The following is a 17,615-nucleotide window of genomic DNA, read 5'->3' on the forward strand; positions in this document are numbered from 1 at the left end:
GGGCATCACCATGGTGACTATAGGCCTCCCTTATAGCCTCTTGGCCATAATGGATAAAACAGACCCCTGGTTCTTGTTGACATTGGCAAACCACAACTCCTTTTTCTCAATCCTCCCTTTGACAGCCTACACACTTTTGGGATCATTTCAGTCAGGAAAAGTGTCACTTTAGACACATGTTCTACATCCATCTTCACATGGGCTACTGGGCAACAGAAGCCTGCACATTCTCTGTAGTTACCAAGGTTTGGAAAGCTAAAGTGTGGTTAGAACTGGTGTGGTCAAGAACAAGTGGTGTTGTGGCCAAGCATTTATTGCAGACTATCAAAATCAATTAACAAAATCAATTAACAAAGAAAACAATTCTCCTTCTAACATTACAAAACCCCACACTTAAAAGGTGGGATCTATCTCCTTCTACTGTCTCCGAAAAAGTAGTCAAACCCCATAACCCAGAATCTAGAGTTGGCTTTCAGACACTTGTGATATTGTTTTTACACTGTTTGAAACTATCGTGTTACCTGCAATGCATTAGCCCACCAGCAAGAATTTGCAATAAACTTATATTAAGGGTCACCAAATATGTGAATGTCAAATTCATCTTTCTTCATGCGTTAACAACAAAACAATAAAATGTTTGTTTTCTTGTATGTCTTCTATGCAATGTAATAGATTTTGTCATCTTATATCAGAAAGTTTGCAGTGACCTACTTCCCAGTGTTGTGTCTACCGTGCCTCCTGTCTGAAACACCAGGCCTGATGATGTCAAGTACTGCTTACTGTGCTTACAATAGACTTTCTATTTTGTTTGCTTGGCTTCACAGATTCCCTTGGGCAGTGTTTCCATGACAAAATTTATCTGGAACAGTTTATTCATAGAAGTGATCCAAAAAATGACACTTGAGATTTTAGCAATGAATATTCTCTTTGAAAACAAAATGGCTAAAATGTTTGAACTTGAGACAAACTTAAACACACCTGTATGCTGAGGAACATAAAGAAAGTAAAGAAAGTATGCATCTCTGGGAATGATTTGTGAGCAGATCATTCTTGCAAAAATATTTTTAAAAATTACAATCTGTATATACATATCTAATCTGCTATAAGTGCTTTTTTGACTGAAGAATAGAAATGAACTTCTGCTAATCTATTCTGATAATCTGTAACTAATAAATGAGAAAACAATACTCTGAAAAAGATTATCCCTGAGCAGTACAGTGAGTACCATCCTCTGTTGTACTGCTGGCTCAGTCATTACCTTAGCTATTTTAAATGGTTGACTGGACATTAAAATTCCATCAGACCTTGTTGTAACTCTACCTGTGTGGCAGAGCCCTGGTGACCTGCCTTCCCAGGAAGTAATCAGTGCCCTACCTGCCCTACAGGACCCGAACACCTCTTCCTGCTGAGAGGGGAGAGAAAAGTAATTTGGAGGGTGTAAGTCAGGTTTACCAGCCCACTGACCCTTACAGTGACCTGCACACCCTGTGGTGGTTAATTGTGTCCAGCAGACTTCATGTTTTGTCTAGCTGCTGAAAGCTGGAGCCGACAGCTTACTTTCTGTTTTCTTTTACTTTAAAGGGGCATTCCACTCCAGAAGCGAGTGTTATTTTCAGATAGATGATATTTTTTGGGATACAAATGCACTCGACTTTTCGCAAAGTTAACTGATTGGTCTTTTAGACAATATTCTTTTCTAAATTAGAGCACCCCCATGTGGACCCGCTTCTAATGTACTGCGCCGTATATGAGTTCGCGACTTCCGTCACACCTTCTCGCTAACGGTAGTCGGGATAAGCTTGACAAAGCAGTCAAGTGACTAGCACACATGTAGGGAAATACAAAAAAAGTTTGAAGACTATATCATCTTGGGTTGGGGATATTTGGCCACTTAACTATAAGGAGTTGAAAGTCGGTCAACGTAAAATGGCGGCGCCAAAACTGCTTGTGTGGCCGACGTTGGGCACAATTTCTCGCTAACAGTAGAACCGCTGAGCGAACGAAAGTGGTAAGATGGCTATCGGACATTTAGGAAGGAACACACAAAGTTTGAAGCTCAGCGGTTCTTGGAATCCAGAGATGTGGTCACTTTTGTGGATCATTCTTCTCTAAAAAGGCTACTTTCATACATTAACAAATTACTACAGAATGACCCACAAACGTTCTAATGACGTTTGTGCACACACATACAGTCTACTCAAAAAGTGATCCTAAAACATCATAGTATCGAAATCTATACTAGTACTAACCGGTACCTGTTGCCATGGTCAAAGCAACGTCCTCCCTCACCAGCGCACAATGCATTGGAAGGGTCCTCAAGGGAAAACTTGTGGTAAATTTGACCAAACAAACTTGATTCAAACATAATTATTTATTCTCTGAGGAATAATAATACTCGTTTCTGGAGTGGAATGCCCCTTTAACTCCTCCCTTGTGCTTTTTTTTTTTTAACCTTTGTTTATTCAAACTTTGAAGTAAACTAGGCCACATCTTAAGTTGGTCATGGCCATTTAGATTACTCGCCGATTTCTTTTTGCTTTTGTGAAGAAGGTTATGTTTTTAGTGTCGGTTTGTGGACAGCATAACTCAAGAAGTCATGGATTGGTCTCCTTTATGATATGTGATGGGCAGGTTTGATAATGGGTCCCCTAGTGGCATTGTAAGGCACTGCAGAGGAATTTCTGTTTACTCCTCATTGTAAATCTTGAGTGGTACATGTAGATACCTGTTACGGCAGAGAGTGTTGTAGTTTGGGGCCTAGTGGCTGTTTCAGAACTGCAGGGGCCAACTGTGTTTTAAAGTTTTAAAGTAAAAAATAACCCACAATGGGGTTGACAGATCATAGAGATTTTTGGTATGTTGAGAGCTTAAATACTAATTAGCATAATCGGACACTTTAATTATGTAAATTAGGATGCATAATTAATTCTCCAAATCTAAAACTCCTCTTTGAGTGGCATTAGCCCTTTGCAAAGGACATGGTAAAACTACATCATCAGTAATATGGAGTGTCTGATTCCATGAAGTTGACTTTGACTTTATACAGATTGTGACAAACAATACATTGTGGACACTAGGCAGCAGGCTGGTATCCTGACCACAGACATAAACATATACAGTGCATAATGAAGTTTCCAGACTAGTTGTGTACTTTCTCGCGATTATGCAACTATGCATGCAGCTTTACCCAGCATGCCCCCCTGCACTGTCCCAGCAAAGCGTGCCCTCCCCACCTGTCAATCAAAGCCAGTTTGACCCCATCAGGTCACGGGGTCAAGTCAGTGTGACATGTGTAATCCCTCCAACATGCTTGCTGGGAGCACCTCACTGAGAGGAACATTCTTCCCTGCAGGACTCAAATATTTTCTCCATTTAAGGTTGGCTCCCCCTGTTCTCACCCCAGGCTACTACGTGCCACTCAGCATCTTAAACAACTCCTCTGGCTTCTACAGCACACTTGGAGTTGGACAGCTTTCAAGGACAGTAAATAAAGGCATCTGTTAGGTTCATGGAGTCAAGTTCAAGGTGGTACAGTACATGTTTGTGTAATGTGGTCTGTGATATTTCATATGTGGGGATGATACCAGCAACCATTGCCTGTGTTCTATTTGTATTGTATTAATATTGTAGCCTGGTATCCAGCCGTAATTAAGCTCCCGAGCAATTGCGAACAGAAGAGACTCAGGAGCTTAATCACGGCTGGATACCAGGCTATTAATATTGTGGCAAACCAATCAAATCAAGTCAACAAAATAAAAATCAAAATTCATGCCAGTTCAATGTCTTGGTCATTTGAAGTAGGTCATTTGGTATGGTCAGATAACATTTCACAGGAAAGGGTGATGTGTCCTTTAGTTCTTGATAACTGGAATTTTGAAATTTGGGCCCCTCCATTGAACCAATGGCTTTGACAGGTTTTAGCTGTCATATTTTATATATTCCATGTGGAAGAATGAAATAAACAATTTAAATATTGCTTATTCTGTTCTTACAGTGCCTAGCTTGTACTACCAGGTGCAATATGTTAACCCCTGCAAATGTGGCCCTGTTTTCTATCTTCTGAGAGTTGCCAACAAAAACACAAGTGTGCCCTTGTCCCAGATCTTCCTCTGGACCTGGAGCAGTTCCCTTTCTGGTAGCCCCAGCCAAAAGCTATGGGTACCATTAATGTTGTTTGACAATCTAAATCCCCCACCATGTCCAGCCACCAGTCTTCTGTCACTGTTCCCATCACTGTGTTGTCCTTCAAATCTCAGCTAACAAGACAGCTGTGAAAGCCAGCCTGTGCTGTGCCCTGCCTCCTTTAGGGGAATGTTTTCACTGGGGGTTTTACACGGTCAGTGGAGAAAGGAGTCCTGGAGAAACCAGTCAACAGTAACTGACAGGGTTAAGCTTTTACAAGTGTCGGGAGTCAGGAGGCATGCTAAGTACATCCAAACCTGTCCTACTTCAGTACTTGGTCACTGCTGCTGGGTCTTGATTGACAGATGAGGCAAAAAAGTTTAAACCAAGCTTATTTTTTTTTTCTACCATGGAATGGAGAAGAAACATCAAGTGTAAGATTTTGTTAGCATGAAACATTGAGGTATAGTTTTTGGCGTGTCTGTTTTTGTGTGTCTGGATATTTGTGGTCAGCATAAGTCTAGAATCTCTGGATGTATTACAATGATATTTGGTTAGGAAGGTGTAGGTCAAGGTCAATTTTGGGCCCCCTGGTATGTGACCGTGGTACTGCAGCAAAAGTTCCATTTTTGTATCTCTGACCTGGACGTGCTATGGTCTTGATTACTGGTTAAACTGGTATTGTGAAATCTTTGCATGGGTACAAAGTTGAAGAAAAAGTAGACAGATGAAACATAACACATCATCTTCTACGTGTACTTTGTTCCACCTTTATTTCAGAAAACAGAAAAGTGGGGGGAAATGGAATCAGCAATGAGCACACATTTTTTTCAAATTTTTGTATCAAATATAAATGGGAGGAATTTTTCAATATGATTATATGAATGGCAGGAATCTGCAGTTCTGCCAAAATACATCTATCTAGAAATGAGAACCCAGAAGGTAGAAGAAGTACATCATTGTTGTAACATTATAGTCCTCCTTGTCCTGTGCTTACTAGAAGCAGGTGCTGGGAGGAGCAGGGAGAGGAGTGTTGAACTCTGTGTTGATTGGCTGACAGCAGGTCAACAGAAAACACCTGTAGTCTACAGCATGGGAGCCAAATTTGCAAAAGTTGCAAGGGGTGGACCAAGAATCACAATTGAGGGAGATTAACTTAATAACGTATAGTTTTGAGGGGGTAGTTGTTTTTTAATATCGTGAAGGGTTTTTGTGTATTTCTGAATTGCTGTAGAATTGATTCTCAGAGCTTTGCAATTTTCTGTTTGTTTTCACATACATATACCTTTCCATGACTGTTTCTGGTTTACTGTGAAGTTATAACTAAACAGTTCAAACACAGTAGGGCATGTAGGGTGTTTGACTCAATTCATGTAGACCTCCTCACTTCAACTAATGACAAGTAAGTAAAATGAATTTCAAGTGTGACTGAAAAACAAGTGTTTTTACTTGTTTGCACAATGCACTTTTGTCTCACATAGTCATGTCATTATGATATAATATCAGGGTCTGTCTAGACAGCCTTATCTTCAGCTATCTGGCTCACAGACAAGTTTCCAACTCTGTGACACAGTTCGTGACTGTTTCAAGGGTATCAGATCTCAGTAGACTTGTCTGTAGTCCCAACTGTCCCAATGATGAAGGTTACATGGCCCACATTTGGGGGGAATCCGGGACAACACACTGGAATGCTCCAGTGTTGGCTCAGTGCAAGGCCATTGCACTGAACCAGGGTTGTAGCCAGCCTGAAATGATTTTCCGTCCCCTTGATTTTGAATCCTATCAAGCACTGAAGCCACAACCTTCCTAGGGGAGTCTGGGGTCATGCTCCTCTGGAAAATTTTGAAATCTAGACCCTTTGAAACGTTACTTCCTGCATTTTGAGGTGTAGGTTTTGCTGGTAGACTGTTATTCATCTTTTTGGTGAAAAATTACACAAGAGAGACAGTTTTTTATATTTTAACTGACTTTACATGTAGATTTTTGTCCATCACAGAGGACGGAATGGGCAAAAAGTTTTTCCATCCCCAGCTGCAAAATTCTGTCAAAGGACTGAAGGACGGGTGCTGGCTACAACCCTGCACTGAACTATGCTCACTGTAGCAGCATCTCTTCTCAAGAGGTCGGAAACATCGAGCCTTGGCAAGTTCAACTAACTGCCTCAAGTAGCGGTTAGGAGGCTGCTCAGGAAATTTGCTACCCAATTTTATGGACATGGACAAGTATGGACAAGTGTAATAGTCTGTCATAACATAAGTATGGGCTACAGTTCTTTGAGGGAAAGAGATTTTTGTGGTGTGTACATTTTAAGTTGAAATTTTGTAGTTCAGTAAATGATACAACAGAAGCACATATTTATGGTGTCTTCAATTCGATGCTGAGAGGTCACAGAGAAAAACACGAAAGTGAAATCTCTGCAAATGTTTCAAGATTTGCAATACGTATTGGTTTATAGCCAGCAACACATATTCTTTTTTGGAGGTGTTTCATATTCATCATCGTCGCGGGCTACTTGCCCGGACCAGGTCCACTCTCTCCTTCCAAACGTCTCTGTTCATATTAAACAAATATTGAATCTGTCCAGGTATGCAGCTAGTATATTCTAGTACAAGCCAGCTTGTGTGTTATACCATAAGGTGGTTTACCTGTGTGCAAACAAACAGACAGATAGATATAAGTTCTTACTTTGGTCAAAACTTTTAATGGTCAATTGCAAGTTCAAACAAACATGTAAGAATTTATTCAAAACTGTGCCTATGTGCTATTAGGAAAGTACACATAACATATTTACAGCCTCATTACTCATAACTTGGGTACCTACTGGCTGGCAAAATATACCTGGTAATTATTATTATTATGATAAGAGTTAGAAGTTAGCGATGAGTCTGATTAGAATCACCCAGGCTATCCAACTGTTTCCCTGGACCTTAAGTCCAAAGTGTAACTCAAGCAGCTAACTGCTCACCCTATCTCCCCTATGGTAGACTCCATCTGCCATAAACAACAGGTGACACTACTGGTGCTCCCATCCTCCCCCAGGGGGGTCACTTCCAAACATTCCTAGCAGGGATCCCACAGCCTAAACCAACACCCATTACCACAGCAATCTGACATGCTAGATTGGAACCCTGACAGGGGACAGAGGCTAATCATGTCCTGATACTGTAAATGTATTTAAGTTCGCGGGGATTTAATTTTGCGGTAGCGGGAAAAGGGACTTTTCGCGGTGGATTTAAGTTTGCAGTAACACCATAGACTGCAATCTAATATCGTAATAGAAAAATGTTCGCGGTGGTTTTAAATTCGCGGTGAAGTGGTCACTGCGAAAACCGCAAATATTAATCCACCGTGAACATTTCTGCATTTACAGTATGTGTGCTGTGATCAGGACACCAGAGCATCAAAGCATAGCGGCCATTCATGGAACATCTATCATATCATATGACAGCTGGATGTTTAGCAAAACTCGGACATATTAATATGATTTCCGGCTGAGGATTACATGGTTGTGGCAAGGATCTTTTATCATTGTTTTCCCCAAAACAAGTAAACTTCCTTTAAGAATATACTTGTCTTAGGAACGTCTTAATGGCCTATACATGGAAAATATATCGTACAAAATATTCAAAACTTTCAATTAAGGATAATCCTCAAGTCTTATATAGATAAACTCCATTTTGATCCTATTAATCATCTTATTACTGTAATTCATTTATGTTTATTGGGACTTTCATGGTGTTAAAATGATTCTGTAGTGTTGAAACAATTCAGTTTTGGTCTAGCGAGATTTCCATGGAAAATTTTGAAATCTGATTTTTATACCCTGTCATACAAAGGTTGAAAGTTGTGATAGCACTTTTGAAAGTCGCAATGAAAGAATCATGTCAGATATCAAAAGGTTTGTTGTAGTGCAGTTGCTATGTTTGTGTAGTAACAGTATACCATGTGTCAGCAACTCTGTTGATACAGTCCTACATATACATGTAATATGTACGAGCTAGTGCAATGACTTTGCCCAGAACAAACCACTTCGATCTGTGCCCCCCTCCCTCCCCATCGCACATCTTGTCACATCTGTGCTGTTTGTGTGTGTTGTCGCTGCCCCTGAAGTACAGATTAGCAGTGTCTGACAGACAGCTGGGCTTACAGGGGTGACCAGATCAATAGAGAATATGATATCACCCATCCAGCACTGCTGCCCCGACTCCTCTCCCCAACAGACATCTTCCAAGGTTACAGACATTTGTATCGATTGATACACACTCCGAACCATCAATATTTTACCTGCCACTGTTCTACACTGCTGCACTTAGTGCCGTATGCTTTCTCAAATATGACAGATGTGGAGTTATGATTCTTTTATCAGACAATATAGCTTAAGTCATTAATCATTAGTACATGTGCAACGTACATGCTTTCATGCACAAATTATTATAAAAATTTTTGATTCAGCAGAGAGAAGAACATTTTTCCTGGTTCCTTGTGTTTTTCCTTTTCTTTTTTTGTTGTTACCTTGTTTCAGGACTTATAAACTCCATGAAATACAGTATCATGGAGGTTATATTTTACTAACATTTGTGTGTGTCTGTGTGTGTGTCTGTCAACAATATAACTAAAGAACTGCTGGAAGGACTTGTTTCAGTCTTGGTGTGTTGGTGGGGTGTGACAAAAGCTGAAAATGATTAGATTTTGGGCCCCCTATCGGCTTCCCTTGGTGCTGCAGCATAACGTTCAGTTTTGATATCTTGTTGCATTGCAGTTTACTTTGTTTCGAAATATCAAATGGTAATGGGATTTAAAGAAAAAGAGATTCATCAGTGATGATAACCTCCTGGATGATACCAGGCCAATTTGTGCAGGTTTATTTTTAAGAGCAGGTGTGACATTTTGATTTTACCCATGACAAACGAGATAACATACATGTATTTTGACATGTCTGATAAAAGAGAACATTGTTCATCTTTAGCATATTTTTCTGTAATTTTTTCAAATTTTCATTATGGGATGTAGTTCACCTTAAAAGATAGGAAATCTTCATATCTTGTGTACTGGGCCCCTTTGAAAGTCAGTTTTTCAAAATTGAATGGTCCACCCAGTTGTCTGAAAATTCAATAGATAAACAGATAGATAAACAATATCACAGTAAAACAAGTAGACAGGTGTTATAAGGAGAAGAATAAGGAGAAGCAATTGTAAAATGAATAATATATATATATATATATATATGGCCTGTTAGAAAAACAACAATATTGTAGTGATAAAAATGGGTAGGTGTTAAGTCAATATACAGTATACAAGAAGCAAATATTGTAAAATCTAAAAAGTAAAACAGTTATGACATTTGTCAAACCTTAAAAAAAACTGCATATGCAAACAAAACCGTTGATTTGATTAGCCCAGCGGTATGTAATATTGCTCTATTCGCTGATGTATCCATGTCAAAAAGTAAAACCTGATGTATCCAAGTAAACAAGTAAAACAGTTTTGACATTCGTCAAACCTGTAAAAAAACTGCAGATGTAAACAAAACAGTTGATTTGATTAGCCCAGCAGTATGTAATATTGCTCTATTTGCTGATGTATCCAAGTAGCCAGGGTAAAATCTAAAAAGTAACACAGTTATGACATTCCTCAAACCTTTAAAAAAACTGCAGATGTAAACAAAACAGTAGATTTGATTAGCCCAGCGGTATGTAATATTGCTCTATTTGCTGATGTATCCATGTACCAGGGTATCTCCACTCCATGTACGGCAGCCTCTGCCCCCGGCTGTATACCGTGGGGCCTGTGTGCTGTCGATCACCCTCCGCGTGTGTGCACTTTATATTGGCTCCGCCGACAGTGATAGATGACTACGTCTTGCCTGGACCCTCGGAGGAGCGGACCCCGCAGTTTGCCCTCCCCACCCTCCAGTCAGCAATTTCACGTAGCGGAGATAGCAGCGGTTCTGTTGCCGCAGATAAAGCTAATGATGAGCGCTCCAGTCTTCCACTTGTTACGCGGGCAGTCGATAAGGTTGGGATGGTTCTCGATACGCGTGTCGCTCTGATCTGGTACTAATGATGCGCTGGAATGGCGGGATTTCGTTTCATCAAAGAGATATTGAAGGGGTAAAAAGGAAGTCATGTTCCGGGAAGACATATATAGGACATTGCGATGGATTTAAACTAGTTTAGATGAACATGCCATCAGTGTGAAGAATAATACCTCCATTCAGAAATGATATTATTCACCCCTAAGCATAAGGTTCAAGGAAAGGTTTGTAGGAAAGCAATAAGTTCCTACTACAAGGATTAATGCAGGGACGGTGGATTCAAACTTCCTATTACTGAGAAGAATACATCTACTGTCTGGAAGTAATAATTAATTAATTTGTCACCCTGTAGAGTAAGGTTCAGAGAAAGGTTAGTAGGAAACTTTTAGTCTCTGCGCTTGTATGTTCTTACTATGAAATGTTGGTTTAGAATTAGTTTAGGTAAACTTTCTATTAGTGTGTTCGAAGAATACATCCAATGGAGAATTCAAAGTGATACTGCTTATCCTATAGCATATGGTTCAGGGAAAGGTTTGTAGGAAAGCAATAGTGGTCTTTAGTTCTTACTTACTGTGAGACCAATGCAGAAAATGGTGGTTTGAAACTAGTTCAGGTAAACTTTCCTTTAGTGTGATGCATGGCGAATAAAGTCGTTATGAAGTCCTATTGGTTACCTTGTAGACTAAGGTTCAGGTAAAGGTTAGTAGGAAAGGAATGGTCTTTACCTTTTACAATGAGGCCAATGCAAGAAATGGTGTATTTAAACTAGTTTAGGGAAACTTTCTATTATCAGGAAGAATACCTACATTGAGAAGTCATATCGCTCACCATAGCCTAAGGTTCAGGGAAAGGTTAGTGGAAGGGCAATTGTAATTAGTTTTTACTGTGAAGCCAATGCAATAGAATTTAATGGTGGATTTAAACTGGTTCAGGTAAACTTTCTATTAAACTAAGTGTGAAGAATTTGTCTGTTAGGAAATTATCATCCGGTTCACAGAAAGGTTAGAAGGGAAGGAATGATCTTTAGCTTTTACAATGAGGCCAATGCGAGAAATGGTGTATTTAAACTAGTTTAGGGAAACTTTCTATTATCATGAAAAATACCTACATTGAGAAGTGATATCGCTCACCCATATCGCCATAGCCTAAGGTTCAGGGAAAGGTTAGTAGAAGGGCAATGGTCTTTGTAATTGATTTTTAGTACCGGGTATGAAGCCAATGCAATAGAATTTAATGGTGAATTTAAACTAGTTCAGGTAAATTCTATTAAACTAAGTGTGAAGAATTTGTCTGTTAGAAAATTATATTGCTCTACTGTATCATCCGGTTCACAGAAAGGTTAGTAGGAAAGGAATGGTCTTTAGCTTTTACAATGAGGCCAATGCAAGAAATGGTGTATTTAAACTAGTTTAGGGAAACTTTCTATTATCAGGAAGAATACCTACATTGAGAAGTCATATCACTCACCCATAGCCCAAGGTTCAGGGAAAGGTTAGTGGAAGGGCAATGGTCTTTGTGATTGGTTCTTTCCATGAACATATGCTATAAATGGTGGATGTAAACTAGTTTCAGGTAAACTTTATATTAGGCTAAGTGTGAAGAATTTGTCCGTTAGGACATCATATTGGTCATCCTGTATCATAAGGTTCACAGAAAGGTTAGCAGGAAAGGAATAGTCATTGTGATCTGTACTTCCATTTAGACCAATGCAGGATGTAGTGGTTTAAAACTAGTCCAGGTGAACTTTGTATTAGTGGGATTAAAGAATACATCCATTCAGATGTTGTATTGCTAACCCTGTAACCCTGTAACATTATTAGGTTCAGGGAAAGGTAAGTAGGGGAGGAATGAACATAAGTTCTTACCTGGAGAATTTTCTTACACAAAATGTATATAGAACACTGTTCATCTTTATTTGTCAAAAATAAACTAACAATGAACAAAATTAAGATACAGCTATTTTCATGCAGTTTACAAGATTAAGTATCATCATATATTGCACTACTTTCTGTTGACTGCCACATCATTTTGCAAGTTGAGATTTTACCTGTAAATCTTGAAAGGTTTTCCTTTATCATCAATGTTTAAGACCCAGCAGCCTTAAAACAAGAAAGCCACAACAAATTCAAGATATAACTGTTTTAATGTAGTTTACAAGATTGAGTGTCATCATTTATTGCTTTCTGTTGCAGCAATATCTTTTTTTTAAGTTGTTTAAGATTTTACCTGTAATTCTGTAAGGTTTCTCCCTTATCATCAATATTTAAGACTGTCAACAGCCTTTAAGGAAAACAAGCACGGCAAAAGCCTTTCTTTCCTGAGAAGGTTTGAAAGAGAAAGTGACTTATGATGCTGCTCGGCAGGTCTGACGAGAGGTTGAAAGGTGTAGGTCCTGAGGCGGTATCCGACGTACCCTGTATAAAACATGATGAAAACCAAGCTGATCGGATATTCACAAAATGTACAACATGGTTTGGGCATGTACTCTGTGAACCACAGGGGAAAACCTGTAGTGAGTTGGTATGTACTAATTGTAAGGGTTTTAGGCTGGGCCAGGTCAATTATATGGTTCACACTTGGCTACGATTTGAAAAATGCAGATCAACTATTGTCTAATTCAATATTGCACGTAATCATTCAATTGCTCTTGTAATAGAGTCCAGTATAATTGACGATTACTTTTAATTAGACCCAAGCTAATATATTAATAGCCAAAAAAGTTTCATTGCCTTACATGTAGTTTGTTACCCTTTGATTATGAACTTGCACAAATAACCTCTCCAAAAAAAATCAAAAGTTGATTTGTTCAAGTTACAAGACCTTGTATCGTTTGTCCTTTACAATATGGAGGTAGCACATAGTGAAAACAGCAAACCCTAGGCCAAAGTCAGCTGACATAGCCAGCCAATCAGAAAAGGGCAATTTTGAAGTGTGCTGCTATCCACACCAAGTGAGATGTTGCCTCTTGTATGAACCCTTGTTCATTTGCAAGTCCGACGGTGCGCCTTACTTTAACATCACCGCCAAAACGAGAGGGCCGCGGCCCCCTTGGAGCGGCGGTGTGAAATCATCGTGACAGCGACATTCACCATCTTGTCGTGACATTTTCCTCACCCCTTTGCCGTCGAGCCCCAAGACAAATGTTTGGTCGTGATTGACAGGCGCTTGGGATGGAAAATCCTGGCAGGGCAAGACTGTTGATAGATGGGGTGGTGTCTGTGGTTTGCTGGATCATGTGGCCAATGTGTGTCAAGTGCACCCTGGAGCCTCCCGTGATGGACAGCTGACATTTGGGTGGGGAGGGGAGGGGGGCACCGCTGTGGGATAAATCTTGCCGGGGTCAAGAAGGGTCAACCCTGGAGGATGTCCGCTAAGCCCATGATAACAAGAAAGATGTCCTGTTATATAGAAGGGAGACATTTATAGACAGGAGGAGAGATGGGGGTGATCGAGGAATAGCACATCGTCACCCCTCCTCGTTTGTCAGGGGTGAACTGAAGTTAGCATACAGCCTCCTTCATAAAGATGAGTGCACTGATAACCGTAACAAGGATGCCATGTACAAATGTGTCATGTGGAGAGGAACGTTTCCTTATAAATCGTCTGTCAAGACAAGATGTCAGTGTGACATCTCTCTCACCGTGATATTATAAGTTTTTTCTTGATTTATGACCATCAAATTGTCCCTGATTAAAAATTCCATTAAAGCCACTTTGCCAGCAGAAAGGGAACAGATGTTCATGTCAAGTTCAGATGCAGTGATGTGCAGAGTATGTTCATTCAATATCATATGTTGCTACCTCATGCTCATCTTCAGTACCAACCTTTTTAATTCTTTCCCTGTTTTTCTAAAATTGATTTACGTCCCTCATTAATGGTTGTACATGTACTTACGTATAAATCATTCGCATGTAGACATTACTGGATATACTAGTACCTGCAGCACTAGAGCGAGTGAATATGTTCCTGTCTTGGCTAATTAGTTTAGCACAGCAGGCATAAAGGAGATTTATTGTCAAGGAATTGGTTTCCTAAGTCGGAGTAAAATAAAGTATAAGATATTGACAAGAATGTTTATTTATTTCACTACCTTTAAATACAGCATCCATTCTAATATCTACAAGATATGCCAGTCCCTACAATTTTGTAGTTGGCTGCCTATGAAACAAATAACTACTTTAAAACTGCCTCTCACGTTAAGACAAAGTTCATTTTACAAGAAGTCGTGGCAGCGAAAAAGACCTCGATGTAATCTTGACAGGTAAACTGGTGATATGGAACCTTAGAGTTGATACCAAAGAATCAGTGAGAGAAAGAGCCCTATTCTGTCAGGCTTTGATAATATTCCTGCCCGTAGGTGGTACACATCCTACACTGCCTCAGCATATTGACCATATTGATCCACCCACCTGTTCCTTTGTGCCCATGGTAACGCCTGGGGCAGAGGTCAGCCCCAGCTAGAGCTGCAGTGCTGTGATATGTTTTTTTTTGTTGGCGGAGTATTGGATATTGTCTCTGGAGGGGGTGGGGGTATCGGATCTCAACCTGTCTTGGATTAATGATACTTGGGGCACGGATAATTTCATAATTTGCTACTCAGACTTTTCAAGATAAATCCAGACAGTTAATGTACACTGCAAATTCAATTATTTTTGTAGGGACTTTATTTCTTGTTAGATTGTGAAAGGAAGTTTCGAGTTCACAGTTGAAACAATAAACTAATAATTACTTTATGCAAATGAGGACATAATTTGTATAATTATTGAGAAAGATTTATAATGCATCAATCAAAAAGGTGAGAATTGTCTTGCAAAGTTATAAGGTCATGGAACTCTAGTTTCAATTTAAGACAGTAGGAGTAGAATGATGCTTGCAAACAATTGATTGTAGTAGAATGGATGCGAGTTGCTGAGTACACTCCAGAAAAGTTGAGGAAATAGATTTATGGTTTTTCACTTTTAATCTGTGATGATGATGAATCTGTGAAAAGTCATGATTTTTTGTTGTGGGCTGACATCTTTTATATGTAAGTTTATAAGTAGAGCCATGGCTTAAACTTAAAATTGTATCATGTTAAAACTTTGTGAAAGACTTGCGTATTTGTTCATGATTGTAATTTCCAACCTTTGATTGTTCTGTTGTTACAGCTCTACATTTCCTGGTGTGACCCCACCACTGCAAGTGAGGTGAGAAGTCTTTCTTCTCTCTGAAAGGTTTATTTTTGCAGGATAAGAACTTAGGCCACACTGACTATATGGATGACGTCTGCACACACGTCAATTTTCATCTGTTTGTAAAACTGCATGTACACAATGTATACTGTAAGGTTTGTGTTCAGCATGTCATTTTTGTCATGTGTAACAAATGAGTTGAAAATATAATATTACAAAAGATACGAAAGAACAAGAAATAATTTATTGTTTTGTATACCATGCTCTATGCATTAAGTGATTTGTCCAACCTTCCTGACAACTTTGATTTCACAATGAAGGCAACTTTCTTTTATTTATTTATTTGCATGCTCACAACAGTTTTGGGGTTCCCTGAGGATGTCATCCACATTATCAAATCAGTGTGGCCTTAGTTATTAGGTAGTAGCTTTTGTTGACAAGTGACAAATTTCTTTGTTTATTGCATCAGTACTGTAGACAAGTAATTGATACTTTTTACATAGCCGCGGTGGATTTTTTATGAGTTTTCTCCCTTTCTTTGACAATTCTGGTGGCTCCTTTAATTACAAACGTGTCCTCTTCCCTACTGTGAGGAAACTGTTGCTTGTGTGATGGCACAATAATTGATATCATGTGAAAAGTCTTCATTAATAACATGCCTTAATTCTAGTACATTAAGAAACATAATTCAGCGCTTAGTTCTTCCTGAGTTCGTATTACCACTGCCACCTTTACTTGACCTGAATTCCTTTAAGACACAGACCAGGATTGTCTTCACCTAATTCCTTGTAAATTCCCCTGTGAAGAGATGATCTTCCTTCCATTTGAGGTGGAAAATTGCTTCCGCCCCTTCCTGAGACACTTGTTTAATTACTGGAGATGGGTTTTATTGGAAACTGAGCAGGATCATTCTCATTAGGCACAACCAGCGCAGCTCTGGGGATCTCACACACCAGATATGATACAAACAGTCTGGAAAACAATAACATAAATGATAAACAAAGCTTTCTGTATCAATGTCACAATAGTATCTTTTTGATACTATGCTTACATTTATGGGATCTCAGACACCACACACAAACAAAAAGTCTGGAAAACAACAACATAAACAAAGCTTTCCGTATCAATGTCACAATGGTATCTTTTTGATACTATGCTTACATTTATTGCTTATACTATTATGGGGATCTCAGACACCAGAAACAAACAAAAAGTCTGAAAACAACAACATAAACAAAGCTTTCCGTATCAATGTCACAATTGTATTTTTTTGATACTATGCTTTTATTTATTGCTTATATTATTATGGGGATGTCAGACACCAGAAATGAACAAACAGTCTGGAAAACAACAAAATAAGCAAAGCTTTCTGTATCAATGTCACAATTGTATTTTTTATACTATGCTTAATATCTATTGCTTATATTATTATGGGGATGTCAGACACCAGAAACAAACAAAAAGTCTGGAAAACAATAAAATAAACAAAGCTATCTGTATCAATGTCACAATTTTATCTTTTCAATACTTTGCTTATATTATTGTAATAAAAATGCTTGTCAATGAAGACAGTTAAGAGGCTCAATATTGGAGGTACAGTATGTTGCAAAATTGTACCAATTGTAGTCTTCCACAATGAGGTTAGCCCAATAACAAGATCCATAGTGTGATTAAATCTCTGCCTTAAATTTCATTTTTCAGTACTTTTTTATTGCAACTCTCCTGATGCTAAAAAAACTAAAGAAAAGTGCTCAACAGATTTTTTACTAATAACACGTACGTCACCTGTAAATTCTTATTCCTTAAAAGGTGTGAAAAGGAGTTTTTCTCATTAAGTACAGGTACATGAGATCAGTGTGAGAATCTCAAAAGTTTCCTTACTTGTTAAGGAAAGGTGACAGCAAAGTCATCAGTACCTTGCCAGAAGTTTCATTTGAAAATGCAACCTCCCAAATTACCTAACATGCCATTTGACAGCTCTCTTATTAAATATTTTGTTCAATCTAGGTAAGGGCGCACTTTGAAAGGTGGATTCCTGGTGGGTCGCGTGTGTCCTAGCAGATAAAATTAGCAAGTCCCCCCCAACGGTAATCAAACAGTTTCATCACAACTTCTGCTCCTGCTGTAGATTAATCCTATCGCTGACAGGTAGACGTCTGTGGGGAGTTGACCGGCTCAACAGTTGACTCTAGAAGCCTGCGCTTCCATCAGATACACTTGCCATCTTGTTAGACCGAATCCCGCCAGCTATCCGCCATCAGAACCCTCTTAACAACCCGACCCGGGGA

At 39.1% G+C, this 17,615-nt stretch overlaps 1 protein-coding gene across 3 annotated transcripts in view; it reads left to right on the forward strand.

Annotated features, from left to right (window-relative positions):
- The window catches only part of LOC118403237 (metaxin-2-like), a 34,210-nt gene that overhangs the window by 11,136 nt on the left and 5,459 nt on the right, over window positions 1-17,615 (forward strand). For all 3 annotated transcript variants that reach the window (XM_035801841.1, XM_035801840.1, XM_035801842.1), the window contains one exon: window positions 15,304-15,342. In XM_035801841.1, coding sequence (XP_035657734.1) covers window positions 15,304-15,342 — 39 coding nt within the window. The remainder of the gene's footprint in view (window positions 1-15,303; window positions 15,343-17,615) is intronic.

The sequence above is a fragment of the Branchiostoma floridae genome, chromosome 16, assembly GCF_000003815.2.
Source record: "Branchiostoma floridae strain S238N-H82 chromosome 16, Bfl_VNyyK, whole genome shotgun sequence".
Lineage (NCBI taxonomy): Eukaryota > Metazoa > Chordata > Leptocardii > Amphioxiformes > Branchiostomatidae > Branchiostoma > Branchiostoma floridae.